Source organism: Aspergillus wentii (genome assembly GCF_001890725.1).
Source record: "Aspergillus wentii DTO 134E9 unplaced genomic scaffold ASPWEscaffold_9, whole genome shotgun sequence".
NCBI classification, from domain to species: domain Eukaryota; kingdom Fungi; phylum Ascomycota; class Eurotiomycetes; order Eurotiales; family Aspergillaceae; genus Aspergillus; species Aspergillus wentii.
Window position 1 is genome coordinate 653581 of NW_024467840.1, and position 24884 is coordinate 678464.

General features: G+C 48.7%; 11 protein-coding genes across 11 annotated transcripts; 9 read left to right on the top strand and 2 right to left on the bottom strand.

Moving 5' to 3' along the window:
- Positions 1-1117: 1117 nt before the first annotated feature.
- prnC (delta-1-pyrroline-5-carboxylate dehydrogenase prnC) lies at positions 1118-3008 on the top strand (the record flags this gene model as incomplete). Its single annotated transcript, XM_040833682.1, has 4 exons — positions 1118-1249; positions 1311-1418; positions 1473-1834; positions 1883-3008. The coding sequence occupies 4 exons, from the start codon at positions 1118-1120 to the stop codon at positions 3006-3008; spliced, it is 1728 nt and encodes a 575-aa protein (XP_040684013.1).
- Positions 3009-3307: 299 nt separating this feature from the next.
- On the bottom strand, positions 3308-4454 carry ASPWEDRAFT_120879 (sugar phosphate isomerase/epimerase family protein; the record flags this gene model as incomplete). The annotated part of the gene is made up of 2 exons (XM_040829025.1): positions 3308-3964; positions 4041-4454. 2 exons carry the CDS (start codon positions 4452-4454, stop codon positions 3308-3310), a joined length of 1071 nt encoding a protein of 356 aa, XP_040684014.1.
- Positions 4455-4853: 399 nt separating this feature from the next.
- On the top strand, positions 4854-8348 carry ASPWEDRAFT_62927 (6-phosphogluconate dehydrogenase, decarboxylating). The gene is made up of 3 exons (XM_040838680.1): positions 4854-6484; positions 7124-7633; positions 7729-8348. Exons 1-3 carry the CDS (start codon positions 4957-4959, stop codon positions 8124-8126), a joined length of 2436 nt encoding a protein of 811 aa, XP_040684015.1. The 5' UTR covers positions 4854-4956; the 3' UTR covers positions 8127-8348.
- A 377-nt stretch (positions 8349-8725) lies between these two features.
- Positions 8726-9529, top strand: ASPWEDRAFT_706889 (uncharacterized protein). The gene is made up of 2 exons (XM_040839140.1): positions 8726-9403; positions 9461-9529. The coding sequence occupies exon 1, from the start codon at positions 8809-8811 to the stop codon at positions 9223-9225; it is 417 nt and encodes a 138-aa protein (XP_040684016.1). The 5' UTR covers positions 8726-8808; the 3' UTR covers positions 9226-9403; positions 9461-9529.
- On the top strand, positions 9139-9964 carry ASPWEDRAFT_45890 (uncharacterized protein). Its single transcript, XM_040836648.1, has 2 exons — positions 9139-9403; positions 9461-9964. The coding sequence occupies exons 1-2, from the start codon at positions 9328-9330 to the stop codon at positions 9628-9630; spliced, it is 246 nt and encodes an 81-aa protein (XP_040684017.1). The 5' UTR covers positions 9139-9327; the 3' UTR covers positions 9631-9964.
- A 1598-nt stretch (positions 9965-11562) lies between these two features.
- ASPWEDRAFT_120280 (beta-glucosidase) lies at positions 11563-14307 on the top strand (the record flags this gene model as incomplete). The annotated part of the gene is made up of 3 exons (XM_040828979.1): positions 11563-12348; positions 12414-12665; positions 12724-14307. The coding sequence occupies 3 exons, from the start codon at positions 11563-11565 to the stop codon at positions 14305-14307; spliced, it is 2622 nt and encodes an 873-aa protein (XP_040684018.1).
- Positions 14308-14479: 172 nt separating this feature from the next.
- ASPWEDRAFT_45893 (HET domain-containing protein) lies at positions 14480-16923 on the top strand. The gene has a single exon (XM_040836649.1). It carries the CDS (start codon positions 14522-14524, stop codon positions 16586-16588), a length of 2067 nt encoding a protein of 688 aa, XP_040684019.1. The 5' UTR covers positions 14480-14521; the 3' UTR covers positions 16589-16923.
- Positions 16924-18978: 2055 nt separating this feature from the next.
- On the top strand, positions 18979-20282 carry ASPWEDRAFT_32533 (Saf4/Yju2 family protein; the record flags this gene model as incomplete). The annotated part of the gene is made up of 2 exons (XM_040833683.1): positions 18979-18991; positions 19144-20282. The coding sequence occupies 2 exons, from the start codon at positions 18979-18981 to the stop codon at positions 20280-20282; spliced, it is 1152 nt and encodes a 383-aa protein (XP_040684020.1).
- A 13-nt stretch (positions 20283-20295) lies between these two features.
- On the bottom strand, positions 20296-22216 carry ASPWEDRAFT_45897 (uncharacterized protein). The gene is made up of 3 exons (XM_040836650.1): positions 21410-22216; positions 20994-21345; positions 20296-20939 (listed from the first exon to the last, which is right to left on the bottom strand). Exons 1-3 carry the CDS (start codon positions 22036-22038, stop codon positions 20484-20486), a joined length of 1437 nt encoding a protein of 478 aa, XP_040684021.1. The 5' UTR covers positions 22039-22216; the 3' UTR covers positions 20296-20483.
- Positions 22217-22247: 31 nt separating this feature from the next.
- On the top strand, positions 22248-24541 carry ASPWEDRAFT_72772 (uncharacterized protein). Its single transcript, XM_040839261.1, has 2 exons — positions 22248-24220; positions 24277-24541. The coding sequence occupies exons 1-2, from the start codon at positions 22351-22353 to the stop codon at positions 24462-24464; spliced, it is 2058 nt and encodes a 685-aa protein (XP_040684022.1). The 5' UTR covers positions 22248-22350; the 3' UTR covers positions 24465-24541.
- ASPWEDRAFT_707031 (uncharacterized protein) lies at positions 24394-24814 on the top strand. Its single transcript, XM_040839141.1, has one exon. It carries the CDS (start codon positions 24511-24513, stop codon positions 24742-24744), a length of 234 nt encoding a protein of 77 aa, XP_040684023.1. The 5' UTR covers positions 24394-24510; the 3' UTR covers positions 24745-24814.
- Positions 24815-24884: the final 70 nt, after the last annotated feature.

Sequence of the window (24884 nt, forward strand, 5' to 3'; positions counted from 1 at the left end):
CCGGGCCGGTCAGAAGTCACGAGACGGGGATCAGGAAGAGGGATGGAAGATGGAAGCTGTGGATAATACATTATTGATATGCAATAGTGAATAGAATTATTATTCTGGATAATACTAATCGAGCACTTTAAGTAGCTGACTCGTTGAGGTTATTCATTTCAAGATGAGCTCTGATCATCAGGTGACCAGATCTACGTAGTATTGCGGAGACCCCAGATTCATCTCTACAGGCGCATACCCTGTACTGTAGTCGTACTACTATCATGCATTATCAGGTAGAATGATATCTTTCCGTCAGTTACATTTCACAGGCTCGGATTACAGTGGTAGCACTGCAGAGCGCAGACTATTATTGATCTTGGCTTACTTGTTATTTATTGGATCGGTGATGTATAACTATTTGCTGTCAGTTCTTGACCAGCTGATCTGACCACGTATTAGCCAGGCTTTAAGGATTAGGCACTGTTATTCTGTTAATCTGTATTATAAGCCATACAAAGGAACTTTATGCTAGCTGACATAACTTGGGCATTTATACATCCAGATCGACGCTGCAGCAGACTGATCTGTATTTCCCCACATTCTCTGATTCCCCCCGTCAATCTCTATCCTTTTATTCTTTTATCCCACACAATTAGTCAAGTCTCAATTATCATTCGGATGCTTTATTATCATTACTTTCATTATTACCCTTCTTATTACTCCAATATTGAAATCTATCGTGCATCCAAACTGCTTCTCTCCGGCCCGGTCAGGCCCACCCGGAATTGCACCGGCCATCGCGTCTTCTCTCCGCTGCTCGCCACCACAGCAATTCTCTATCGGTACCTTGACTTGCGATGGAGCTCTTCCTCCAGGATGCCGTGGAACGAAGGCACAGAACGGTTCCTTCCCGGCCAATCTGCTCGCAGGCAAAAATCCCGGAACTTTCACCGATCATAGCCGGCTTTTTCCCCTCGCCTTAAATCACGAGAGCTTTCCCCGCGCCTTGGACAACTGCTAGCTGGTAGCTGCATTTGTATCTCTCCTCCTCTTTCTTCCTTTCTTCTTATTTTTTCTTTTTCTTCATTCTCCTTCTTGACCATCGTTGCCATATACACGGAGCAGAATTTACACAATGCAGACCTCATTGCTTCTGCGTGCTAGAGGGCAGCCTCTTGCCAGACTGTCTGGTAGCTTTGCTCGGGGAACCCGGGCTATGGGCTCCTATGCTACTTTCAAGGTTCCTCGCATTGATAACGAGCCAAACGTATGCTTCAACTTCGAGAATTGCCGGATTGTGCATGTTTTGTTGACAATTTTGCTTATAGAAACACTACATTCCCGGCACCCCCGACCGCAAGGCCCTCGAGGAGGCCCTCGCAAGAGCCAAGCAGAGCGCTCCTTTGAACGTCCCCCTGGTTGTTGCTGGAAAGGAGGTTTGTATCCGATCAATCGTATCTGTGTGAAACTAATTTCTAACCGTATCTCAGATCAAGAGCTCTCAGTCCTTGACCCAGGCAAACCCCGCCACCCACGGCCCTGTTGCTACTTACTCCCACGCCACCGCAGCCGATGTTCAAGCATCCATTGATGCAGCTCTCGCAGCCAGAGAGTCGTGGGCTTCTGCCTCTTTCGCCGACCGTGCCAGCGTTTTCCTCAAGGCCGCAGACTTGATCTCAACCAAGTACCGCTATGACATCATGGCATTGACGATGCACGGCCAGGGAAAGAATGCGTGGCAGGCCGAGATTGACTCCGCAGCTGAGCTGTGTGACTTCTTCAGATTTGGTGTCAAGTACGCTGAGGATCTGTATGCTCAGCAGCCGGCTCATAATGCTCCTGGCGTTTGGAAGTAAGTAGCTTGCCTAGTTGTATGCGAGTCAGTAGCTAACTTTGACAGCCGTGTTGAGTACCGTCCTCTCGAGGGTTTCGTCTACGCCATCAGTCCTTTCAACTTCACTGCCATTGGTGGTAACCTGGCTGGTGCCCCTGCCCTGATGGGTAACGTTGTTGTCTGGAAGCCATCGCCATCGGCCATTGCCTCGAACTGGTTGGTCTACCAGATTCTCCTCGAGGCCGGTTTGCCCAAGGATGTCATCCAGTTCGTTCCCGGAGACGCTGAGGAGGTCACCAACACCGTCCTCAACCACCCTGAGTTTGCTGCCCTCCACTTCACTGGTAGCACCAGCGTCTTCCGCTCGCTCTATAAGCAGATTGCCGACGGTGTTGGCGAGGGCAAGTACCGCAGCTACCCTCGTATCGTTGGTGAGACTGGTGGAAAGAACTTCCATCTCATCCACAAGTCGGCCGATATCCGCAACGCCGCTGTCCAGACCGTCCGTGGAGCTTTCGAATTCCAGGGACAGAAGTGCAGTGCTACCTCGCGTGCGTACGTCGCCAACTCTGTCGCGGACCAGTTCTTGGAGCAGGTCGCGGCTGAGACCAAGGCTCTTAAGATTGGCGAGCCTTCCGACTTCACCAACTTCTGTGGCCCCGTCATCCACGAGGGGTCCTTCAACAAGCTGGCGCAGGTCATCGATGAGGCCAAGAATGACCCCGAACTCGAGCTGCTCGCCGGTGGTACCTATGACTCCTCCAAGGGCTGGTACATCCAACCCACCGTTTACCGCACCACCAACCCTGACCACCCCCTGCTTTCCCGGGAGCTGTTTGGCCCCGTCCTGGTTGTCTACTCCTACGAAGATGCCACTGATGCAGACTTCACCAAGATCTGCCAGAAGATCGACCAGACCGGTGACTACGGTCTGACTGGATCCGTTTTCGCCCAGGGCAGAGACACCATTGCTCTGGCCTCCGACGCTCTCCGCAACACCGCAGGAAACTTCTACATTAACTGCAAGAGCACTGGTGCTGTCGTGGGCCAGCAGCCCTTCGGAGGTGCTCGTGCCAGTGGAACCAACGACAAGGCCGGAAGTGGAAACCTTCTCTCGCGCTTCGTCAGCTTGCGCTCCATGAAGGAGGAATTCGTCCCTACCTACAAGGTTGAATACCCCAGCAACGCCTAGATGGCGGGATGAATTGTTTTCACTGTGCATTTATTATTCCCCACAAGTTTCATGACGATTGTGTTTCACTTCAACGAGCATGTTTTCTGGCGTTTTCTGTGTTTTTACACCGATGGCAGGTTTACAAAATGTAAAGGTTATGTTTATAGTTAGGAAAAGTAGATCGATATGCCATTACAATTTCTGATCTTTCTATACATCTACCATAGACATCCAATTATAATGCTTAACGATCAAAATTTCAAAGCATACCAAGTTACCTACCGGCATATCCAACCCATCAAACCATTTGCACACAATTAACAAGACTCTAAGCAACCCTGTAGAAACCTCTGCATATTATCCATCGCCTGCTTCGCAAACGGCTCCATCTCATATTTCTTCCCCTTCCCCTCAGGCCCGTTATCAAAAATCTCCATCGAAAACCAACCCCGGAACCCCGTCTTCAGCACCGCCCTCCCCACCTCCTCAATGGGCAAAAACCCACCATCATACGGCATGGGCCGAAAATCGTGGCTCCATCTCGCGCGCGGCCGTAGCCCCCCAACCGTCTTATCCTCAATCGGCTTGGACGGTTTATACGCATCCGAGACTTGGAGCAGGTAGATTTTCCCCGGCGGGACAGACCGAGCTAGTTCCTCGAGACTGGCGAGGTAGCGGTGCTTGAGTGTTTCTTGGGGAACGTCTTCGATTAGGCCGGAGTCGGTGGTGGGGTCGCCGTATTCGCCGCCGGCTGTTTGGAAGGTATCCAGGCAGAGGCCGACGTTGGGTCTGTTGACTTCTTTGACGATTTCCCAGACGTCTTTCCAGTTGGGGGCGTGTGTGGACCAGCACCAGTTCTCGTAGGCGAGGCGCATGTTGCGTTTGGCAAGCTTGTCGGCTAGGGCGCGGAGGTCGGAGACTATATTGCTGCGGGAGGTGGTTATTTTGTTGGATGGGGAGTCTGTTGAGCCGACCTATTTGGGGACTGTTATTTTCCTTGTACTTTTGTTTTATGTGGATAAAAGACAGACGGGGTGAGAGGGAGTATACCTGTAAAAGATCCGTGCCGACAACATGCATAATCTCAATCCACCCATCTGCTCTGGCAAATGCATCCTGCCGTTCTATCGACCCGATAGGCCAGCCCTCAAAGTTCGCAAACGGCTGTAACATCATGACCTTGAGTGAGTTGGCGTCGCATAGTTTTCGAATCTCCCCGGCTGTGGTGATCACTTCAGCAAAGTTCTCCGGGGCGATATGATGGCCCTGTAAGCGCGAGCCATAGTCCAGAATATCTGGGAAGGAGAGCTCGATGGCTGAGAATCCTGCTTTGCTGATGGCTTCGAGTTTCTGGGGCAGGGTGTCGGAGTGGCTGCTGCCGATTGAGCAGGAGGCGTAGGCGAGAGAGATTTTGTGGGAGGAGTCGAAGGTTAAGGGTGCTGTGAATCTAGAGGGATTTCCCATGATTGTTTTGAAACTCAGATGATATGCTGGTTAGATGGTGACCACAAGACTGGGTCTGTGGGAGTTTTCATCAAAACAATAACTTTCAGGGAAGATTGTCAATACTAATTGAAAATATTCCAAAGAAAAAAGCCAGTGAATAATACTCCTATGCGATCATCAAGCTCTAATTGCTGTCGGGTCTCATTGCATTGTTGATCTATGATGTAACCATGATTGTCCCCGTCGCGTAGATCGATAGAAGTACGAAAATGGCGTAAATGGGCCATCATTTGAAGTTCTCGGGGAATACATCGCTATGACGTCCGGATATATATCTCATGATGTAAGCAAGATGTATTTGCTTTCAAATCGGATAGTATTCCAATGATCACTGGTAATTTTGTTGAAGAGGCGCCCTTATCCCAAGTTTTTGATTTTATCGTATACAAGCTTGCAAATCCTTGCAAGAGCTCCTCATCCTTTGCCTCAGAGAATTCCATCATAACAATACTGGTACATCATGCCGTCCGCAAATAACGATCCACTCCAGCACTTTAAGCGCATAGGAGTCGTCGGGGCCGGGAACATGGGCTCGATGATGACCTTTGCCTTCTCCGAGCTTGGTCTTGACGTGTCCGTGTGGGATGTCAGTAAGAAAAATGTTGACCAGGTAATTGAATGGGCAGATAACGCAAAGGACGTCAAGGGAAAGGTGCAGGGCTTCTACAACATCGATGAATTCACCAAGAGCTTGGAAGGCCAAGGGGAACGCAAGGTTTTCATGTTTTCCATTACGCATGGTCACCCGGCAGACTCGGTTCTGAGCATGATCAAGCATGACCTGAAACCAGGCGATATCATCCTGGACGGCGGCAATGAGAACTATCGACGGACTGAACGACGACAGAGGGAGTGTGAGGAGATAGGCGTCAGTTGGATTGGGATGGGCGTATCTGGGGGTTACCAGTCTGCACGACATGGTCCTAGTTTGTCTCCTGGGGGCGATAAAAAAGCCATCGAACTGGTCATGCCTTTTCTTGAACTTTACTCGGCAAAGGACCGCAAGACGGGCCTCCCATGCGTGACGAGAGTCGGTCCCGGGGGCTCGGGGCACTTCGTTAAAATGGTACACAACGGAATTGAGGGCGGCATGTTGTCGACGACTGCCGAGGCTTGGTCCATCCTTCACAATGGGTTGGGTCTCAATTACGACGAGATTGGCGACATCTTTTCGAAGTGGGATAAGGATGGTGAATTGCGAAATAACTTTCTGATCCAGATTGCTGCGGATATCTGCCACATAAAACGAACCCCTCAGGGTGATTACAAAGGCGAGGGTGCCAGTAAGAACAATGGTTGGGTGCTTGATGATGTCCTCGACAAGGTCGTTCAGGATGACGACAATACCGAAGGAACGCCCCTATGGTCGTTAATGGACACTGCTGCACGGCATGTTTCTGCGCCCACCCTTGCCGCGGCTCACTATTTGCGAGTTGCGAGTGGTAACCGGGAAGAAAGACTCCGAGTTGCAAAGAAGCTTCACATGCCTAGCCCCAAACCAATCGAGGGAATTAAGGATAGGGCAGCATTCATCGACAATCTGCGTCGAGCAGTATATTGCTCTTTTATGGCATCGTTCTGCCAGGGTCTTGAGCTCATTGCCCGCGCCTCCGAAGACGAAGGATGGGACATTGATCTGGGCAAATGCCTTCAAATATGGCGTGGAGGGTGCATTATTCAGTCGGAGGCCATTGCAGACCTGCTACAGCCAGCTTTGACTGCTAATATACGCCTCACCAATATGAAGTTTGTCGATGAAGTAGCTCGAGAATTGCATAAGCACTTCGACTGCCTGAAGGAGATTGTGGTCGAGGGAACTCTTTCAGACCAGTATATCCCAGCGATGTCTGCCACACTCGAGTATCTGAAATATGAAGGTGGAACCATGCTACCGACCAAATTCATGGAAGCCCAGATGGACTACTTTGGCGCCCACGCCTATAACAAACCAGACATCCCAGGCGAAGATCCAGGACAGGTCAAGAAGGGTCCTCATCATTATGAATGGAAGCCAGCTTAGAAAGTTGTTAGTTATCACTCATGAAGGCATGGTTTTTTAAAGTTTCAGTATCCTATGCATAGATTAATGGAGTTATTCAAACAATCTCCTAGTTTGATAAGTGCCCGGAGATGAGGCAAAGGTCTGCTGACAAAATAGGTTCTTGTTAGTGTTTAAACCCTCAATTCCAGACGAATAGCGGGCATTTTTTAATGAGTAAGAGATTCATGGATAGTGAAGGGAGATGGAAAGAGAAGAGAGTGAAAGAAGATGAGGAGATCACGACATGGTGCCTGGGTGCCTAACTGCCTGAGTGCCTTATAAATCACCCACGTGGGGTTCCCGATAACCCAATCGGGCTCAACCCCGCTCCGAAAAAAAGAAGTCGGAAGGACGAAGAAATCGTTTCATCTCAGTTGGCTGTGGATGTTGGCTTTCTCCTTTCTTCGCCGTCATCTATCTACTTTTACAACAAGACCTCTTCGAAGAATTGAATCCCCGAAGCAATTTGCTAAGAGAATGGCCGCCCTTCCTGATACCTACTCGGGTAAGTCAGATCGCTCAGTGTCAGCCCGGAGGGGGAGTTTGGAGTTTTATGAGAATAGTATCTGATATTCAATCAATCCAGACCCCGTCCGCATCGCCGTCATTGGTGGTACTGGACTTCGCGAGCTTCCAGGCTTCACCCAGGTTGCTTCGTTGTCGATCTCGACTCCCTGGGGCAACCCCTCCTCGCCGATTAGCATTCTTCACCACAAGTGCTCCAACACTGGCAAGCTTGTCGCTGTTGCCTTCCTCAGTCGCCATGGCCTGCACCATCAGATTGCGCCCCACGAAGTCCCTGCCCGCGCCAACGTTGCTGCCCTGCGTTCCATCGGTGTCCGCACCATCATCGCCTTCTCCGCCGTTGGCAGCTTGCAAGAGCAGATCAAGCCCCGTGATTTCGTGATTCCCGACCAGGTCATCGACCGCACCAAGGGTATCAGACCTTTTACATTCTTCGAGAAAGGTGTTGTGGCTCACGTTCCCTTCGGCGACCCATTTGATGAGCGTGTCGCCAAGGTTGTCCGGGCTTGCGGACACAGCTTGGAAGGCGATGGTGTGACCCTTCACGACCGTGGCACCATCATCTGCATGGGTATGTAGTCCTTGTGTTTGGTATTCTTTTGGCGATCAATTATCTATCTCTTCACCTCCAATTTCTTCATGCTAACTTCTATGCGCAACTTCTAGAGGGTCCTCAATTCTCCACACGCGCAGAGAGCAACATGTACCGTTCCTGGGGCGGCAGCGTTATCAACATGTCTGTTCTGCCTGAGGCTAAGCTTGCCCGCGAAGCTGAGATTGCCTACCAGATGATTTGCATGTCTACCGACTACGACTGCTGGCACGAGTCGGGTGAGGATGTCACCGTTGAGATGGTGATGGGCAACATGAAGGCCAACTCGCAAAACGCGAGACGCTTTGTGACTGCTGTCCTTGATACTTTGGCCCACGAAGAGCACTCTGATCTTGTTCAGGCTAAGCACGTCGAGGGCTCAGTCAAGTTCGGTGTTAGCACTCCTCAGGAGCACTGGAGCCCCGAAGCACGGGAGAGACTCAACTGGCTCTTCCCTGGTTACTTCAACTAATTTCTTCCGGTTTGCATCAACCATTGGGAATAACACTGTATCAGTTTAGATCCCCCTTATTTTGGATATAGATGTTTATAGATTTTGAGACGAACTTACGAGAATCAAGCTCTGACCTATCATGTTTGGGTGATTTATATTTTACTTATCTCTTCGCGATATTTCTATTTTAGATATTTCAGGTCTTCTCCAATTTTAAACCAAAAGCTTTAGTCGTCTGGGCCTGTCTTTTCTGCCTTAGTGGAATATTCTTGCAAACAGGTCGTCAAACAAAACGAGCAGCCTCTGGGTCACATTCACTGAAGGCTTTTCTTTCTGGCCTTCTTACAAACAACACCCCACAAATACAACAGATAATATTCTCTCTCTACCCAACCTTTCCACCCAGCCATTGCCCCCCAGGAGCAACTCGAGTCAAGTGTTAAACTACAACCTAGACTAGACGATGAGGACTAAGTCGTACACGATAGACCCTAAAGGAGATGTGCTGCTGATTTTAAAGGAATCACCCGAAGAAGGTAATGATTGATGAGAAAGCCCGCAAGAAAATAATTATGTCCCCTGCCTTCCCTTGGATAACTGAGATTTGAGATGAAACAGCGGTGATCAACCATTTTGAAATATTGCTAACTCATCTATTCTCATTAAATCAGATGAAGCCTCGAACTATGACAGTATTTCTATGGCTGAGATGAATACGACCTTGATCGAAGCGGAAAGAGATCAAGAAAGGACTTCATCTCTTTCTCGTAACCCAACACTCGCCCAGAATGCCTCAATTGACAGCATTATTTCCGACTCCAGTGTCGAAGGAACTAAGATTCGTGTTTCGTCCAAGCATTTGACTCTTTCTTCCCGTTATTTTGAGAAAAGGCTTAAGAGTTGCTGGCCAGAGGGGAGTGAACTGCAGTACAAAGGACAGGTTACAATGACTATATTTGACTGGAACAAAGCTGCACTTTTGATGGTATTAAAAATAATGCATTGCAAAACAAGAAAGGTCCTCAAGTTCATAGATCTCAACCTATTGTGCGAGATCGCTGTGCTGGTGGACTATATCGGATGCCATGAAGCAGTGGAAATGTTTGCGGCCTCTTGAATATCTGATCTTAAACTAGAGCTACCAACAAGCTATACGGATGATTTGATCAGGTGGATCTGGATATCTTGGAACTTTCGTGACAATGATGTCTTTCGAAAAATGACACACATTCTCCAGCGTGAGGTCACTGGGCCAATTAGACGCCTGGACCTTCCAATCCCACAGGACCTAGCAGGTGGGCATTCTTTGTTCCTGAGCATATATATAGCTGCTGACTTCATTCGAATAACAGAGGGAATCGAGAGAGAAAGACAAGACTACATTGATCAAATTGTGAAGTCGCTATATGGACGTATTTATGGATTGGTAAAGGCAGGGCAATGCTGCTCTGACTGTGATAAGCTTAACATCGGGGAACTTATGAAAACACTGTCCAGTCTTGAAATCTTTCCACGGATCTAGCCACCCTTTGCTTGAATCAGCTTTGATTTCCTCGCAAACCGTATAAGGGCAATAGGGAATGCACCATGTCATGCATTGCTCCACGATAAGAGGATCTGCTTTGGAACTCGCTGCCGACTCATCCCCAGAACCTTGGGATTGTTGAATGAACTGGATAGGGAAATCTCTGGTTGGAATTTACCGGCTTGTGAATATTAACGTGCTTCGGGATACTCTAGCTCTTGAGGCCCTGCCTGAGGCTCTAAGTCTGTTTTTTCATGTTTTTTTACTTAACCAGATACTGATGCTTAGCATCAATGGACAGGCACGCATCATGTCCATTGATATAGCCAGCCTTCATAGCTTAACTACTGTTGTAAGTGAAGTTAAACACTTCATGTCAGGGTTTCCCAACACGATATGTACCTATAGCCAAACAGTATCGCCTTAGTCTTTCGGGCATTGAAGAAACATAATAGAAAATTCTACTGATTCATAAACCGACAGGGTCTAAGAGAAAGTGTATCCTCAAGATAGACTTAGTTATGTCTAGAATTTGGTCCAGTTCTGTCATAATATGAATGCCAAGTCAGATGACTTCGATCAGTTTGTCTCTTCTCTCGTGGTTCTCTTGACCACCCACCGTGTTCTTCATCGGCACTCGATGCAGCTGATTACACTTACTGCATTGGCTCAACTGGTTTACAAGTTCTATAATGCTGGCCATTATTGTGAACATACCTTATACAACTTTCGGATAAATAACCCACATAGGCCGATGGAAGATGTGCCAATACAAAGTGGGCGACACACCTGATGACGTCGAACGGGTGTCCATCAAGTGAGTTTCTTAGAGGCCATGAAGCTAGATCAAGAACTAATCCGTTAAACATGTCGAGATATAGGATAGTATTGCCTTCGGAGATACTAAGGTTATACCTCGGTTCGTACTGGGTAGTTGGAATCACCACGATGCACCCCTGCAACGACAAAGCTCCATCGACAGAATGCAGATCGATGGTGACGATGCATAACAAAATGAATAAAATAAAAATAACGGGAGTGACATATACTATCATCGGATATCTTTCAAGGCCGCCAGGAATAAATGAACGGTGGTTGTGTACAAAAATAGATTCGTCACATCAGTCCCAACCCCTGAATCGTGGAGAATCGGCGATTTTCGACCCCAAAGTTTGAACTATCAACTGATCGTCAGGAACATACAGATTCCACAGCCCACAACTTGGCGCTCTAACCGAACGGTCTTTCCCCTCACAAGTTAACTACTCCGAGTCTCCGTGCCTCACTTTGCTTGGGCAGTGGACGGCCGTCAGACCATGTCGAAGCCTCCCCGTTTCAGCAAAGATTATCGGGGGGAGGGTTGATCATTTGCCCCCCTCCCCCCATGTTTCTATAACTCCCTGCCCAAAGGCAGCTTGCTCTAAGGGGTACGGACCGTCAGTACCCAAAGGGAAAAAGAGCTACGACGCATGCAAGCCACTAGCCGGAGGACAAACCGGATTAGAATGGCACCATGTGCTTCATACCATCATGGATGACGGACTACCCCAAGATAATCCAGCAATGAACGGTCCAGGATAGTTATAGCCAATGTCTGGCACGCGGACACTGTCCACAATTCGACTCCTTTTCTTCCCCTCTTTTCAACTGTCATGTACTCCGCAGTCCGGACCGCTATTTAATCAGGAGTGGCTATTCTTATCTTCGCCGTGATGGATGCCCACTGGCTAAATGACGGTAGCGTAGCTAGGACTTAGGGCCTTGGGACTGTTCGGTTTGGATACGATACCTACACGAGGATCTTCATGTTCACAACTGAAAATATAAAATGACCCCTCGCTCACTTGATAGATATCGACCCGACTGATTGGATTTTCAGCAAGACTTTTGTCGTTTCTACTCGTCCCGTCTGAAGGGCACGCCATCAAGATGGCGGGTTTTGCGATATGCCTGACTCTTGTCTCTCTTATAAACTTGACCCTTTCAACACCTACAGCCAACTCTGCCGGCCATACTGTGCATCTGAACTCGCGGGATTCCAATGCAGATGAGTATTCATCTCCGCCGTATTATCCTACCCCGAAGGGAGGATGGATTTCCAACTGGACTCAAGCCTACGAGAAAGCGCACCGGGTTGTTAGTAACATGACTCTCGCTGAAAAGGTGAACCTGACCACCGGTACGGGGATGTTCATGGGGCCTTGCGTTGGACAAACCGGTAGTGCACTCCGGTTTGGTATACCCAATATCTGTCTGATGGATTCCCCGTTGGGGGTTCGCAATGCCGACCACAATACCGCGTTCCCAGCTGGGATCACAGTTGGGGCAACCTTCGACAAAGACCTCATGTACGCTCGCGGTGTTGGTCTCGGCGAGGAAGCCAAAGGAAAGGGCGTAAACGTTCTCATGGGACCTGCTGTTGGTCCCTTGGGAAGAAAGCCGAGAGGGGGGCGTAACTGGGAGGCTTTCGGTGCCGATCCTAGTCTTCAAGCAATAGCGGCTGCTCAGACGATTAAAGGAATGCAGAGCGCAGGGGCAATCGCAACCATCAAGCATTTCATTGGCTATGAGCAGGAACAGCATCGAATGAGCAGTGTTGTTACCCAAGGCTATTCCTCCAACATTGACGACCGGACCCTTCATGAGCTTTACCTATGGCCATTTGCGGAGGGTGTTAGAGCAGGTGTAGGCTCGGTGATGACTGCATACAATGATGTGAGAGAAACACCCCAGTACCCCCTAACTTGAATTTTTTTTGGACTAATACAATCTTTCGTCAGGTAAACCGATCATCTTGCAGCCAGAATAGCAAGCTGATCAACGGGATTCTCAAGGATGAATTAGGGTTCCAGGGGTTTATAGTAACCGACTGGTTTGGGCATATCGGCGGTGTCTCAGCAACATTGGCAGGCCTTGACATGAGTATGCCAGGTGATGGTGCCATCCCTGTACTTGGAGATAGTTACTGGGCCTCTGAGTTGTCTCGCTCGATCCTTAATGGAACTGTTCCTGTGGAGCGCTTGAATGACATGGTATGTATCTTAAAGCTCCCCTCGATTTTAGACGATATAAGTTCTGATAAGAATGCAGGTCACCAGAATCGTCGCAACGTGGTACAAATTCGGCCAGGATGAGGATTACCCACTGCCAAATTTCTCGGTGAACACCGACGATGAGAATGGGCTACTGTATCCTGGTGCTCTTTTCTCACCATCCGGCGTGGTCAACAAGTTCGTCAACGTGCAGGGTAATCACAATGTCACTGCACGGTCTGTTGCCCGTGATGCAATCACTTTGCTGAAGAATGACGATGATGTGCTTCCGTTGAAACGGAATGCTTCGTTGAAGATCTTTGGAACAGATGCCGGAGGAAATACAGACGGTCTCAATTCTTGCAGCGACGGCGGCTGTGACAAAGGTGTTTTGACACAGGGATGGGGAAGTGGGACATCGAAACTTCCTTACTTGATTACTCCCCAAGAAGCCATCGCCAACGTCTCTGCAAATGCCGAGTTTCACATTACCGATTCCTTCCCTTCAGACGTGAAAGCGAGCCCGGCCGATATTGCCATTGTTTTCATTAACTCCGATTCCGGTGAGAATTACATTACCGTTGAAAACAACCCAGGAGATCGGACATCTGCAGGCCTTTACGCCTGGCACAACGGGGATGATTTGGTCAAGGCAGCTGCAGAGAAGTTTTCCAATGTTGTGGTAGTCATCCATACTGTCGGGCCGATTATCATGGAGAAGTGGATCGATCTTGAATCCGTCAAGGCCGTCTTGGTGGCTCACCTTCCTGGGCAAGAGGCTGGAGACTCGCTGGTGGATATACTATTTGGCGACTACAGCCCTAGTGGCCATCTACCTTACACTATCCCTCGCAGTGAATCAGACTATCCATCGAGTGTGGGTTTGCTCGCTCAGCCGTTTGGTCAAATCCAGGACACATTCACTGAAGGGTTGTATGTCGACTATCGCCACTTCCTGAAGGCGAATGTAACACCCAGATATCCATTCGGTCACGGTCTGTCATATACCACTTTCAATATTTCTGAGCCAACTCTATCTATGGGCACGCCATTAAGCGATGCCTATCCCTCGCCTCGTCCTACCAAGGGACCAACACCAACATATGCTAGCACAATTCCCCCAGCATCTGAAGTGGCCTGGCCAAAGAACTTCAATCGCATCTGGCGGTATCTATATCCATATCTCGACAATCCTGAGGCTGTGACTTCGAAAGCCGATTATCCCTATCCGACTGGATACACAAACGAGTCCCACCCAGCACCACGCGCCGGTGGGGGAGAAGGAGGCAACCCAGCCCTTTTTGATACTGCATTTACTGTCAGTGTTAAAGTGACCAACACTGGCAGGCGAAATGGCCGTGCTGTTGCACAATTATATGTAGAGCTTCCATCCAGCCTGGAACTCGATACACCATCTCGTCAGTTGCGTCAGTTTGGAAAAAGCAAAACATTGGCACCGGGACAAAGTGAAGTCCTGGAGTTAGCGGTCACGCGCAAAGATCTGAGTGTCTGGGATGTTGTGACGCAGGATTGGAAAGCACCCGTCAACGGCGAAGGTGTCAAGTTGTGGGTTGGCGAGAGCGTTGCTGATCTAAACATTGTGTGTGAGGTTGGTGGAAAATGCTCCTCGGCTTCCTTGTGATATATCTACGATTTACAAACAACGTTTGCCGTCTATGCCCTGTGGATTGGATGTGATTTACTTTTGGAGTACAAGCGCGCGTTTAAAAATCTAATAATAGTTTTATGATCCCTGCTAGTGTTGTGAGGGGCCGTTTTTTAATGTTTCAATTTTGGGGCACTTATAATAAGCCTGAGAATCCTGCACCTTGTCTGATATCAGACATGAATCGAAAATGAACCTTCACCTCTGCCTTCGCTGCCGTACTCCAGGTCACCACACCGCTCAATGCAGTCACTGGCATGATGACCACAAACCATCCACCCGTTTGGGGGAGGAAGCATTTTTGAGAAGATTGCAAACAACAGACGATGGGCTGTGTCCACGATGTACAGAGTACCAGATTCTGGATTTGATCTCGACAATTCATGTGGAAGATCGACTGGTGCAGGCACGTCGACTGGCCGGGCTCAAGGGCACCCAGACTTTGATACTAGGCTCATTGAAGTCTCTATCTCTCTCAGGAAGCTGCCCTCTTTGTCGCCTTATCTTTCGTGTATTTCCTGATCTTGCCAACGAGACGGATTTAACAACAGTTTACTATATCCACGCGCTGCCCAGCTACGAGAGACTGTTTTCGTTAGCAAAGAAGGCCACGGAAAGCCAGAAAGAGCGATATGCAATTTATCTTTCCGTCGAAGATAAAGTCACATCGATGAATATCCGGGTCGGGAATCAGCGAAATCCTCGTATGGGCATCATTGAGCAGGTATTCCGAGCCTTTGCCCTATCATCTAATAATCCGGTCCCCCATCGCGATGCGCTAAATGCACGACGATCGGACCGACTGGCCAACTTCTCGATGATGAGGAATTGGCTGCATCGATGTGAATCCACACATGCGTCCAACTGTCAACCGGTTTGGAGCGAGGAGCTTTCCTCGACGCGGATGGTGGATGTTCACACGAGGACTGTCGTACCATACCCCCCTGATTGTCGATACATAGCTTTGAGCTACGTCTGGGGAGGAGTTGAGGCACCCGGAATAGAGAAGTTGGAGAATCATCAATTGCCCCAGACGATTGAGGACGCCATCAAGGTGACTTTGGAAATGGGCATTCGATTTCTCTGGGTGGACATGCTCTGTGTTGATCAGCAGGAAACACACCAGCAAGCACAGCAAATTGCCATGATGGACAGGATCTACCAGGGGGCCACAATTACCCTCGTCGCGCTGAGCGGTGATGACGCCGATAGCGGTTTAGCCGGAGTGAGCGAGAAGAATCCTCGAGTCCAGCAAGGAATGGAGGTGATCGATGGAGCCGAGTTCTTGACTGTGCCTCCCACGGTCGTCCAGGAAGCGGTGACTTCAAGATACGCCAGACGAGCCTGGACAATGCAAGAAGAAGTACTATCCCATCGCCGACTTTTCTTCATGAATCATCAGGTTCATTTCCAATGCAACTATGCCAGCTTCTACGAAACTGTCGACGACACCGTCGACCCGGCGCAGTATCTCCTCAACTACAGTGCAGAGTATGATGCCACTCGGGCATTTAACATTCAAGGTATCCGGCAGGAGTGCTCACCGGAACGGTGTTTGGAGATAGGCGAGGCCTTGAACCGCAGCTATCTAGAAGAATACACCAGCCGCCAAATGACCAATGATATAAATTCTCTCGACGCTTTTAAAGGATTGCAGAGCTACCTGTGTCGCAATCTCTTCAGTAACGAGTTTGTCTGGGGACTTCCTCTCCAGGACTTCCCACAATCACTTCGGTGGTTTCACCATCGCAAATCCAAGCCCCGACGCCGTCCCCAGTTTCCCTCGTGGTCCTGGGCTGGTTGGGAGGGAGAGGCAGTATACTCAAACGGTCTGAATCTTTCCAAAACAATCGACCACTGTCACCACATAGATAAACGAGTCGACATGATACCAAAGTTCATCAGCATCGACGGTCATGTCTTGACACTCGAGGCCAACATAGCCCGATTGGAAATCCGCACCAACCCGTTCAGTGAGGCGTTTGTTCCTGAAACGGGGCTCTACCTTGGCCGAATGAGGGAGAGAGACTTTCATCATCCTACTACTCTCCCGTCAGGGGTATTTGACTTTCTGGTAGTAGAACTATTTCACTACCGAAGGGTGCCAAACGGTGAAATTCGTTCTGATGTTTACCTTTTGCTGCTGGACTCGGAGGATGGCATTTACATTCGAAGGACCAAGGTGCGGATATGGCTGGACCCTGGTATGGATTTCATGAGTGTGAAGCCTAGGTTAGGCGAGGTTCGACTGAAATAGACAGACGATGAACGCAGTGTAAGAGAATGTGATATCGGGGTATGTATATAACGGCTTGTATGCTTATCATTGATTGTGTAAAGATACTGATACTTATATGTACGGAATAGAGCTACAAATCGGGTCCTGCTACCATCCACACATGAACATCAACATAGCTTTGCATGTCTTTGAACAGTCAAATCATTTTATCCATTTTTGTCTCCATAAAGTCGATAGTGATAGAGAATGCCTAGGCTACAGCGCGCGTGGGAAAACAAAGGACCGACACAGCGCATTATGCAGGATAGTGACACCTCAACCTTTTCTTCAACCTATGTTAATCAGAATATAATCTATCAATTTATGTCTTGAAAAAACAACTATTGTACAGTTGATCATGGAGTCTGGGTCCTCTCCCGAAACATCGCGATCACCAACTAAAGAGGAGCTCCTGGCCCTCCTGCAAAAGGCGAGATTCCGTGCTAAACAGGAAATATCTCTCGCTGAACAGGCTGAAAAGCCAATTCGGCATACAACTTTCGTAGAATACTTGCAAGCCAACCATGACTTGATAACGAAACCTATGGCTGTCCGAACCGAACAGTTGCTTGCATCCAAAGGGTATATCATCAGTCCAACCGGTCATGTTTGCCCAGATTACCTCGAACCTTTTGATTTTCGCGAAATATATCAAGAAGTCTTCGATCAGATTTACCAAATCTTTCAATCTCCCTCACCAAAGCGACTAGTCCCACCATTAAATGTTCTCGAAGATAGAGGGAAAGGGGCATGCCATCGTAAACTGACAAGCGCAGCAGGCTTGATGAGACATGCAGAACTCGAAGTGGAAATTCCTGTGGAAGAAATCTTTGCAAGGCTACACGAGATAGCCCCAGATCAGTTTTCACTTGGTGAAGGTACTATATTGTACGAAAACCACTCCAAGTCAATCACCGAGAACCCAGACCAGTCAACAGATCAGCATCGTGTATACCATCAAGCTGGCAATGCCCGATGCTTGCTTTTTATTCAATCATATCAAGCCCCTCGTACGCTTAACAATGCATTTCTCCGGGCAAGCCTTCGGAAAATGAATATGCTGCAGGAAGCTGTGCAACAAACCACAAGACCGACAGATCCTGATGAGAGACTCCGCTGCCATGCCACTTATGTATCGTGTGCTGCCGTTATTCAACAGTTCCAAGATATGATCAAGACAGGTTGTGAATGGGGTTGTGTAACAAATGGTCGCATAAAAGTCATTCTTCGTATACCAGAAGACAGACCAGAGATCTTACAGTACTCCCTCCTCGAGCCAAATCCAGAAGATAATTCTGCTTTCCGCTACTCTTCCACGGCTGTGAGTTGCATGTTGGCGCTTACAACATTAGCATCCCAGTCAATGCAACACAGCCAAGCTGGGCGAAATGCTGCTATGGAAACGCTTAGCAAATGGGAAATTGATTCGGAGCATGCCCTTGGATCTATTCCAAAATCTCTGAAACCGAAAGGGAGCTCATCACCCAGTTCAGATGATACACGCCGAAAGAATCTCCTTTCTTTCCTAATCCAGGACCGAGGCAAACGCCAGGGAAAAGCTCCAGGTCAGACATTACATCCTAAGTTTTGCACACAATTGTGCCTATCTGGACTGTCATCCCGATCAATTTTAGATGATGTTACTCATAGGGGAGACCCTTCAGGAGGCCGATCGCATATCGCGGTGCCGGGAAATTGAACGCACCAAGGCTGAAATCTCAAGTTTGGGTGTCTTGCATCAAGATATACGGATGCCGAATATGTTATGGAATACAGAGGTGAAACGAGTCATGTTCATTGATTTCGGTCGTGCACAAATTGATGAACAGAATCGAAAATGGAAAAGATCAACCAGCCCATCCCCAAATGAGTCAAAATCGGTTTGATATTCATCACCATCTGGTAGCTTCCTAGGAAGAAAATGGTATAGAGAACGTATCGTGTACTATCGATGATCGGACATGTAATATTGAGACGTACATAGTCCGTGGACATTCCTATAGCCAGTTGAAAGTAGGAGACGGAAGATTTGATTTAACACATATTTGAATTGTTTCAACCTCATTATATAGTGCCATATCCTCCGTATTACAGCGTCCAAAGAATTTGGCCATTCCATACACAAGGGTTTTGTTGGTAGTCTCCAAATAATGCAGATAGACTTAGGGTATCTTATACACAGCTTACTCAGCTGCATAACTATACCTCGTCATCGGACATTTCGAATCTCAAATCAACTTGCCAACATCAACACCGGCTCACGCTGGGCTCATTCCACTATTGCCCCGTTGACCAGGGCAGGATTGATATTATCATTACGAAGTACTATAATTTACATGCGCGTGACGTGAAAACCACATTCAGCCAAAATGCAGGGCTTCAGTAAGCTGAGCAACGCCAATGATCATAGCGGGGTGTGAGCTAACAATCCTTTTCTACAGATATGGGACGGTTAGTGCTACATACGCTTTATCTACTCGATAATAAACTCGTCGTATCTCAATCCTAACATGAAACTAGCTACGTCCCTCCAGACCAAGAAGGTCTAACAACCGGCAACAAACTCGCCGGCAAACATCCCCTCGGCGCACGCGCTCGCCACCTCCGGACAACAGGCGCACTGGTGGTCCGATTCGAGATGCCTTTCGCCGTATGGTGCACGACCTGCAAACCGCATGAGACCATCATCGGCCAGGGCGTGCGGTTCAACGCCGAAAAGAAAAAAGTGGGCAGCTATTACTCGACTCCGATATATAGTTTTCGCATGCGACATCCCCAATGCGGCGGGTGGATTGAGATTCGCACCGATCCGAAGAATACGGCGTATGTGGTTTTTGAGGGTGGTCGGAAGCGAGATACCGGGGAGGATGGGGACAGGGCATTGCAGCCTGGGGAGATAGCGATTCGGCGGGTTGGAGAGGATGAAGAGAAGAAGGATGCACTGGCGAAATTGGAAGGGAAGGTTGAGGATAAGAGACGGGCAGAAACGGAGACCAGTCGAATTCTGGATCTGCAGCAACGCCAGAGTCGAGATTGGAATGATCCGTATGAGAAGTCGAGACGGCTGCGACGGACATTCCGCGCGGAGAGAAAGGGCCTTGAGAAAGCCGAGGCGAATCGAGAGGCGATTAAGGATAAGATGAGCTTGGGGATCGATCTTGTCGATGAGACGGAAGAGGACCGTCTGCGTGCTGGGATGGTCGATTTTGGTCCTGATGGTCCCAATGGTGCTGATATGGTTGGGCCTGATGCTGGCGCTTCTCAAGTCTTGCGCACACGGCCTATGTTTGAGACAAAAGGCTCATCGTCCGCTTTACAGAGGTCGACTGAATCAGATCGACACGGGAAGAGCAAACGTGCGAGACCGCCCAAGCCAGCCGATCAACTTGCACAACGCAAAGCCTCATTTCGCAATGAGCTGACCGGGAATACGCGCGCAACTGTCGATCCATTCCTGACGCATGCTGAAACTGCGTGGCGGCCGGAGGTTAAGAGACGAAAAGTCGTCGCAACCAAACCCGTGGTAGTGAGCAAGGAACAAAATGAGCACCAGCGCCCAGATCGCGCAGATAACAATGAGGCTTCACCTGTTGAAGATTCCACTGGCGTTTCAACTACTAAAGGCTCGGCTGTGCCAGCAGCATTGGTGGACTATGGCTCGGATTCCGAGTGAAATTATTGCATTGCTCGGGATGTTTATTTGTATAGTTTAGGTCATGTTTCTTTCAGCCTGTTTAAGATACCCAATTGGAGTTTGTGTAGACTTTTATTTATATGATATCGTCATTGTTTCATGCAGCATGAGATGTAAATCGGGTATATATTCACGGAAACAGGTCATCACAAAGTACGAAAATTTGTCATAACTGGATCATTATTTTGCCCAAGGAGCCTTGGTGGGTACATCCCCCGAGCTGCCAGTAGGAGCCTGCCTTTCTGGTTGGGGCTTTGCCCAAGGAGCTCTTGTAGGGGCCATTGGACCTGGAGGTAACCTGGATGTGTCGGGAACAGATGGAGGTACTCGAGGGGTATTGCCAGAAAAAACAGAAGGGCTTGGTATTCCTTCTCTCCCTGCGCTTGCCCACGGTGCCGCAGTCCCTCCTGCTGCTCCACTTGCCCAGGGAGCCTTTGTTCCGGACTCCGGCATCCTGGCCGTCGAAGAGGAGACGGCTTCCTTGGGTCTTGCTTGAGGCACAGACGCTGTGTGGACAGATGTTGGCGGTGGGAGAGCATTAGGGTCACGCTCCCAACTGAAGAGAGAACCAAATGGGAAGTGTTGTACAACGGGGAATTTGGAAAGCACTTCAGCATTGTACATCTTGATCATACCCTTGAGACTGGCTTCAGTGTGGGTTCAACAAAGGGTAGTTTGTGAGAAGAATACCTTGTTTATCTTGGCCCAGCCGGTTCGGATGCCAGATATATCATACAACATCGGACTATGTTCCCAGAATGGGCCTCTTTTCACGTCATAAATAAAGCCAACTGCGGAGAAGTACAGGTTTCCCTTGCGTTCTTTTTCGACAATGTTCGCTTTTGCAACACCGCCCGGATCTGGGGCATTCGGAAGAGAGCCTTCCTCGGGCACTCTATCTGTTTCTGATATAGCTGGAGATAGTTGTGCGGAACCAAAGATATACGAAATGAAGGAGTGGTCATCCAGACCCCAGACGCCATGGGAACCTGCAGGTTCCAAGGTATAAGTCTTGATGATCGATCGTACCAGCTCAAGGTAGCTAGACGAATTGCAGTCAGTACCTTTATTCGAAAATTACCCTTTCCCAGTATATGAAGACGTACGGTTCAATCACCCCGAGGACAATGGCCCTCTCTTCCACCCCCGGACTGGATTTGGGAAACCCGTTCAGCTTCCAGATCCCCGCCAGGAAAGCCAGAAAGCTGAGTTCATGACCGGTTCCATAGTCCAGTCTCTGTGGACTTCCCCAACTGCCCAGGAAGTATGCCATCAGCTCCACCTTCGCTGTCGGTCCCTCAGGATCGGATGACTTGGTTTGTAGCACCTCCGACGGCAGACACTCATCCAAAAGGTCCGAGGCTCGCTTCTCGACGACCTCATACCATCTGCGGAAGCTAATATTACCAAACCTCCGAGGTCCTGTATCGGGAGGAACCTCTGCAACAATACCCTCTAGCTTGGATAAGAGATACTGGAGCTGTCGCACCGTCGCGGAGAACTCGACGGCGTCGGTGTTGAGAGGCCAGGTCTGCACACTCCCATCGGGTAATTTGGCGGGAAATAATGATCGATTAAGCTGAAGGAGAAAGGTCATGATATCAACGTAGGCTTTTGTAGTCAAGAAAGTCGAGACATCTTGGCCCTCGTTGATTTTCTTGCTGGGCTCGACGAAGGAATGCCCCGCGGAGGGGTCTAAGATGGGCAGCATCCTGACAGGAATTCCGTCTGTCATGAGGTAAAAATTAGACTATGATATATTTGAGGTAAATATGATAGCATGGAATTATTTCCGGGGTATAATTCGATAGAGGCCTTTTTGGCAGAATTGTTGGAGAAGACAGAAGAAGACGTCCGACGGCGATGACGATGCTGGATCGCGGGCGGCAAGAGATGCGCTTTTCGGACCCGAACGACGTCAAGCTCTCCGTTGCTCCTCCGCACCAGAGCTGATCTCGCTTCTTCATCAACTTTGTACCACCCACCTTGACGCGTGGATGCTGTATCTCATCACTAGGGAGCAGTTGATATTAATGGCTCTCCCAGGATGAGGAATTTGCGATCCACCCCGCGAAGGAAACGCGACACGACCAACCAGTCTGTTGACTTCCTGAACGGCGTCAACAGCACCGGCAAAAAGAACAATCAACCCCATTCTCGCCTATCACGTTCTACCCATCGAGCAACTCACATTGGAATAAGAGCGTCTCGCAATGGTGGTAGCATATGGGATTTACCGACAGCAGAGGAGGATGAAAACATCGGCACAAGATACCCACGCAAAAACGAACCCCATACGCCCCGGCGATCCTCGCGAATCAAAGATCAAGTAAATGGTCAAAACACGCCAGTCAAAACGCCTTATAGACATAAGCATGGAGAGGACGAGGAAGAGGATGGCGACGGCGACGACGACGACGACGACGACGGAGAAAGCAGTGACGGTGTCCATGTTCAACTGTTTTCAGACGACAACGTTCCTGGCAGCGTACGCTCGACCAGATTCTCTCATAATCTAGAGCCACATAATATTGTTCATGACCAAGGCCTATTTGTTAGCTGGTCTTCTCGAGAAGACATGGAAGTCGAACAAGTTCCCAACACACAGCTGACGCAGAATGAGGTGCCCGACGGTAGTGAATTAGAGCAAGCTGCGAACCAGGTTGGCTCGGATAGGTCTTCCCCAATACAAAAGACACCTAGGAGCTCTAGAAAAGCGAATGGATTTGAAAAACCAATTGACAGTGGCAATGGGATGACAAAGTCGCCAGAACGTCATTCGTCAAGATTGCTTGAAAGAAACGCCAAACCCGGGGGTCTTTCTTCATTGCAAGAGACTCGTAGCGGCTACTCAAACCCGAGCAGGAGTTTGAACAAAAATACCCTTCAACAAGATAATGAAGATTTGGAGGACCGCGACTGGAACGACACAGAGGCTACATCGGCAAGTTCCAATCCGTCTGATGATAGCGGCGAAGTTGAAGAGGAGTCGTTCATGAATTCTCCTGTCGGTTTCGTTGTCCATGAACCTCAAACAAGACCGAGTAATCAGCGTCAGGAAAAATCTCCTCACCAACAAATTGAGGTACAAATAATTGGACAACCTAATGAGCAACATAACGAGATTACTGAAAGTGCCGTGGATGCCACAAATAATTCAGAAGAACAACACACGCAGCCGCCTTCTCGACTCTTAGAATTCATCAATCTTAGCCCACAGAAGAGGAATTTGGCTCTTATAATAAGCACTGCCGACAGCATCGGTCAGGGAGCTTCTTCTTCAGCGAAGAAGAAGTTTAAAGATATCATCATATTGATCCAGCAAGTTTGCGACATTTTCAAGGATATCTCAAACAATCTGTTGGATGATGACCGGCATTCTCATTCTCTAAGTGCATGCGACAGTCTCCTTGAAGTCATCTCCTCTGAGGGGGAGAAGATACTGAACAATGTTTACCGACAGACCACGCGCCTTGATAAGCCCAGTCGAAAACACAAGGCCAGGGAACTTCTCAGTGGGTTCGAAGCCTGTGTGGTACCAGAGATGGTCACCCTTATAACCACCGGCTTTGAGGCGTATTGCCTTGATCACAGGGCTTGTCCAGCAGTATACTACCATTTACTCTGCGTCCTGGAATCACTCCTATACTTTTCTAAACGTATCTCTAGCCTCGGCCACCGGGAGTACACAAACCTGAAGATCCTCAGCCGCGCAATGAGTTCACCTCTTCAGGAACTGATCGAGGCGTTGAAGTCTGACGAGCTGAAAAGCCAAAGGCCCGAGTCCTCTGATGGGAGAGTCCTGGAAGCCGATGTGGGCGATGAATCGAGGAGCATTGCGTCCGATGATGACACCAGAAAGGAATGGACAGAGGATGAAACGTGGGCGTTGATTCTGGGACTAGACAAATACCAAGGTAAGCGTTCAAGGTACAACATAGTGAAAACATGGATCTCTGACAGGTTCATGTAGGACCCAATCGGTATATTGACGTTATGCGACATTTCGGCCATCGGCTGCGTGGCCGGACTTTCCACGAGCTACGAATAAAGGCTCGAGAGATTCTTGACAATGCATTGCCCAGCATTCAGGATGATTTACAAACCGTTGAAGGGCGCCGAAAACATCAATGGCTGCTGAGTGTGCGAGATGACAACTGAAGCTCTCTCTGTATGATATTTTACGATATTACCTAGCGTTGTAGCGATGATTTTTCGTATTATTAGAATACCCAGCCTTCTTTTCTTTTCTTTTCTTTTTCTTTTTTTTTTTTTTTATTTCTGGCCATGCTTTAAGATATCTCCAACCGTGTTTGTCTTCCGCATCGAAACCGTTGGGACCGCAATCTGGTGGATCCATGGATGCTGTTGTCGGGGAAGAAAACAACAACAACAAACGCGAACCGAGGAAAACAACCGCCACGTGTCCGGGTCTGGATAGCTTCAAGATCTTCGAGTTAATCTGCGATTATCTCCATATGAATCTTGCAAGAGATTGGCAGCTATCTTGGATCGATGGGGTACTGGAATGCGGATACTATGCAGGGGAATCAACCCCAGTACGATGATGCAGTTGTCGAT

Bases quoted from the DNA above. Each gene is read 5' to 3' on its own strand.
- ASPWEDRAFT_45897 (XM_040836650.1), bottom strand. From the start codon at position 22,038: ATGACAGACGGAATTCCTGTCAGGATGCTGCCCATCTTAGACCCCTCC. The intron at 21,346-21,409 runs GTACGTCTTCAT...CAATTCGTCTAG, and splicing joins GTCCTCGGGGTGATTGAACC to CTACCTTGAGCTGGTACGAT. The intron at 20,940-20,993 runs GTATTCTTCTCA...GCCAGTCTCAAG, and splicing joins GCTGGGCCAAGATAAACAAG to GGTATGATCAAGATGTACAA.
- ASPWEDRAFT_62927 (XM_040838680.1), top strand. From the start codon at position 4,957: ATGCCGTCCGCAAATAACGATCCACTCCAGCACTTTAAGCGCATAGGA. The intron at 6,485-7,123 runs GTCCTCATCATT...CAATCAATCCAG, and splicing joins TCCAGGACAGGTCAAGAAGG to ACCCCGTCCGCATCGCCGTC. The intron at 7,634-7,728 runs GTATGTAGTCCT...CGCAACTTCTAG, and splicing joins TGGCACCATCATCTGCATGG to AGGGTCCTCAATTCTCCACA.
- ASPWEDRAFT_707031 (XM_040839141.1), top strand. From the start codon at position 24,511: ATGATTTTTCGTATTATTAGAATACCCAGCCTTCTTTTCTTTTCTTTT.
- ASPWEDRAFT_72772 (XM_040839261.1), top strand. From the start codon at position 22,351: ATGAGGAATTTGCGATCCACCCCGCGAAGGAAACGCGACACGACCAAC. The intron at 24,221-24,276 runs GTAAGCGTTCAA...AGGTTCATGTAG, and splicing joins GGGACTAGACAAATACCAAG to GACCCAATCGGTATATTGAC.
- ASPWEDRAFT_45893 (XM_040836649.1), top strand. From the start codon at position 14,522: ATGAACCTTCACCTCTGCCTTCGCTGCCGTACTCCAGGTCACCACACC.
- ASPWEDRAFT_45890 (XM_040836648.1), top strand. From the start codon at position 9,328: ATGACACACATTCTCCAGCGTGAGGTCACTGGGCCAATTAGACGCCTG. The intron at 9,404-9,460 runs GTGGGCATTCTT...TTCGAATAACAG, and splicing joins AATCCCACAGGACCTAGCAG to AGGGAATCGAGAGAGAAAGA.
- ASPWEDRAFT_706889 (XM_040839140.1), top strand. From the start codon at position 8,809: ATGGCTGAGATGAATACGACCTTGATCGAAGCGGAAAGAGATCAAGAA.